Source organism: Triticum aestivum, unplaced genomic scaffold (genome assembly GCF_018294505.1).
Source record: "Triticum aestivum cultivar Chinese Spring unplaced genomic scaffold, IWGSC CS RefSeq v2.1 scaffold6878, whole genome shotgun sequence".
Taxonomy (NCBI): Eukaryota; Viridiplantae; Streptophyta; class Magnoliopsida; order Poales; family Poaceae; genus Triticum; species Triticum aestivum.
The window spans coordinates 1-3856 of NW_025239551.1; the positions used below are offsets into that span (position 1 = coordinate 1).

Consider the following 3856-nt stretch of genomic DNA (forward strand, 5'->3'; position numbering starts at 1 on the left):
AGTCCATAAGCTCCAAATGGATAAAACAAAAGCCATAGCTATAACCAATTTCTTATTATTTCTATCCCATAATAGGAAGTTCATGTAAACTATTAGGAGGTAAAAACCAAAAGCATCAACTTTATCTTCTAGACACTTCTAACAATAATAAAATCACATAAAAGATGATCAACTATTTCCTTTTCACAACAGAAAAGACACGACAAATCATCAAGATGTTGTATTTTACTTAAATTGTCTCTAGTAAGGATTTTATTGTGAATCACTAACCAAATGAATAACAAGTAGCTATGGGGAACCATGATCTTCCAGAATTTGTCCCAGATGGGGGTGGAGACCCCAACCCAGTTGATTTTCTTATAGAAAGATTTAGTGGAATAACTCCCAAAAGCATGCAAAGTCCAAATAGGCTTATCAGCCACATTATTTGGAATATATTTTCTAAATAACACATCTAATAATATGCCATTTCTCTAATAGAGAAGCATCTACACATCTTTTGAAAGTTAGTTTAAGAATATGGTCATCCATACCTAAACTACAGTGGAGTTTTAGTGTTGATAGATGTCAAACAAGTCCCAGAATTGTGTTTTAAGAGAATAATCTCTAGCCCAAACATCATGCCAAATGTAAATATTGCAGACACCGCCCAATTCCCGCCTATAGAAAGGCTTGACCCCGACCATTGCCCAGGTAAAGCCTTTCCAGTAAGGAGACCCCACATTTTTGTCAGACCAGAGAATATTAGGTTTATTAGTTCGGTATTTATAGTTCACCAGAGAAACCCAATTTTTGTTATCACCGAAAAAAATCTCTTAGCCCACAATAGCAGTGACATGTTAACTTCCCTTAAATTAGGGATATCTAGACCACCAAAGGACTCTTTTGGCATAGAAGACCCCAATTAGCCAAATGATATTTATGCACATCGCAAAGATTTGCCCAAAGAAAATGAGCCAATTGAGAGATAATGGCTTTAATTGCCCATTTTGCAATTTTGTTCAGTTTTTTGTTTGGAACAATATGATGGTTTCACAAAGGCCATGAAAATGACAAAAACTATATGCAATTCACTCCAGATTTAGAAACTTCCGGAGGGGTACTGTCATTATGATATGGTGGAGAAGCTCATCAAGAAAGCGAGCGCAATCCTAGAGATGAGACTAGCTGGAAATAATCAAGATGGTTACATAAGGGTTCGGATACACAAGAATGTCCATGAACCCCTCACCAAATTTGTAAGTATTGTAAGAGCAATGAAAAGGCAAGTCTATTTAGCCCATATGAAAAATTGACAAGATTTTATAAATCATGTGCCCTGTTTACGGGTGCATGAAGACATACTGAAATTCAACGAGCGGCTTTATGCCAATCAGCCGGCTAGAGGAAGAAGTGACCCAAAGCACCCACGTCAATAGAACGGCCGCCCGTGAGTCACATGCGGGGATTTGGATCATTTGCCCTACTTTACACGGAGTTTGATGATTTGCTCTAGGGTTCTCCCAATGGCAGGTGGTCCCGACCCCACCCATCAATCTCAGGCAAATAATCTATTTTCTCAGTCACAAGCATAGTTAAAAAACGGACCTGTCGGTTTAGTATTTTACCGGTCAATCGCTGTCAATAGTCTTAGAATAACTGCGGTCAATGGCCGGACCCCTGTATTGTTGGTTAATGGCACGATCGAGTCCCCGCGTCAACCTTCTAGAGCACCCCGTTCTCCGAATTTGAAGGAGGACGAGCGTGTGTGTGTGGATGCATGGAAAGTGCAGACTGCACCACCCAACTATAGCGTGTTAATTCAGTCATACCTTCACCTACTGCGCACAGCTTCTTATTCCAAGTCACAGCCGACGAAGTCCACGATGACTTGTAAGATCAACTACTACATCTTGCACACGCATAGAAGATAAACCGAACACACGGCCAGACACTGTCGCAACTTGCCGTTAAATAGACCCATCTCTGCACCATTGGAGAGCAACCAGCACAAACCAGAGCTCCTCAGGAAGAGCTAAGCAATCGCATTGCATCCGATCACCAATCCATTCCTAGCTTACTAGCTAGCTGATCCTAATGGCGAGCAGCACCGCTCTCTCCTGCCTGGCCGCGCTCCTGCTCCTCGCGGCCGCCGCGGCGCCCGCGTCGGCTGCGGAGGAGACCCGGCTGCGGGTGTACTGGCACGACGTCGTGAGCGGCGGGCCGAACGCGAGGGTGGTGCAGGTGGCGCAGGCGCCGTCCTCCAACGCCTCCGCCACGGGCTTTGGCACTGTGCTCGTCATCGACGACCCGCTCACCGAGGGGCCCAACCTGACGTCGAGGCTCCTCGGCCGCGCGCAAGGCATGTACATCAGCGCCGGCAAGGACAGCCTGTCGCTGCTCATGGCCATGAACTTCGTCTTCGTCGACGGCGCCTACAACGGGAGCAGCATCGCCATCATCGGGCCCAATCAGGCGGACCGGGCCGTCAGGGAGATGCCCGTCGTCGGCGGCACCGGCGTCTTTCGGTTCGCGCGCGGCTACTGCCAGTTGCGGACCCACTGGTTCGACGCCAAGACCGGCGACGCCACCGTCGAGTACAAGATCCATCTCCGCCACGACTGATGCATTGTCAGCTGGACTAATAATAAACTTGTTGTTCCTACACATATGGTTTCCTGATTTGAACCAAGCTTATTTTAAATTTCGAGGGTATGTGCATGTGTCGTACGGATGTGATTATTTGGAATAATACGATTTTAATAAACATTTCAGTTTTAAAATGAAATACTAGTACCTCATTGTAAAAACGTCTTATATTTTGACATGAAGGTAGTACAATCTGATCAATATCCTTTTGTTGTCCGAGTGTTTGATACTGTAATTCAGTTAAGAAAAAGGGTTTCCCCGCTTTGTATTGCAAAGCAACCATCCGATACAACCAACGATATAAGTTAGGTCGAAAGCAGCACAAACAAGCCCAAAAAAATGAAAGACAAAAAAGAAAAGAAACAAATGCCTATAATGGCGGATCGACAAAAACGACGAAGCCTCGTGACCGCTGAGTCCACCGGAGATCGTCCACCAAGCTCCGAGACTCCAAACCGCCGGTATCAATCAACACCTCCAAGAAGGGACGCGACGATGACGACGCTGCTGCCAAGGGTTTCCCCTGGTACGCGGCGAGGAGAGAGGAAGGGTAGCCCCGACGCCCTCCAGGAAGGTCCGGCGGCACCCTCAGGCGCCACTGCGTCGGTGTCGGCCAAGCCAACATGGATTTCTCGCGATCACAGCCTCTACCTCAGGCACTTCAGAGCTCGCCACCAAACCGACCACCACCCTGCGCCAACACGGACACGAAGCTTCCCACGCTGTCTCACCACAACATCCCCAAGATGGTCTGCACAACGAAGAAGAGGAGCCGGAACTAGGGCAGCAGCACCGTCGGCATACGGGAGGGCCCCACCTCCACCATCCACGACGGTAGCCGACCGGACGCCAAAGCAGGAGTCTACTGGTGGGCCCGTGGCCCCACAGGCCCGGCCGGGCCCTCAAAGGCTCGGACAGCTCCCACCTCCGCACAGCAGCTGGCACGCCGTTGGCGCCGCTGTCCCAGTCCAAGCTGCTCGCCTGCCTCCCCGTACAGAGGGTGCGGCGGGTGCACCGGAGCCGACCCGCAAGGACCCAGAAGGGACCCTATGGGCCCAGATCTGGGCCGAGGACGCGCCACCGGCCGGCCAGCATCACCGGACCGTCCTGCCACTAAGAGGCGGCACCGCCACGGCGAGCGCTGCCGGCATCCGCACCAGGACGCCGGACCGCCACCGGCCGAGCACCACCGCCGCCTCCCCCCACCCCGGGAAGGAGGAGCACGCGC

General features: G+C 49.8%; 1 protein-coding gene across 1 annotated transcript; it reads left to right on the forward strand.

Moving 5' to 3' along the window:
- Window positions 1–2157: 2157 nt before the first annotated feature.
- Window positions 2158–2767, forward strand: LOC123176723 (dirigent protein 22; the record flags this gene model as incomplete). The annotated part of the gene is given in 1 exon segment (XM_044590806.1): window positions 2158–2767. A coding segment is annotated over 1 exon segment (447 nt), but the record flags the coding sequence as incomplete, so codon positions are not given.
- Window positions 2768–3856: the final 1089 nt, after the last annotated feature.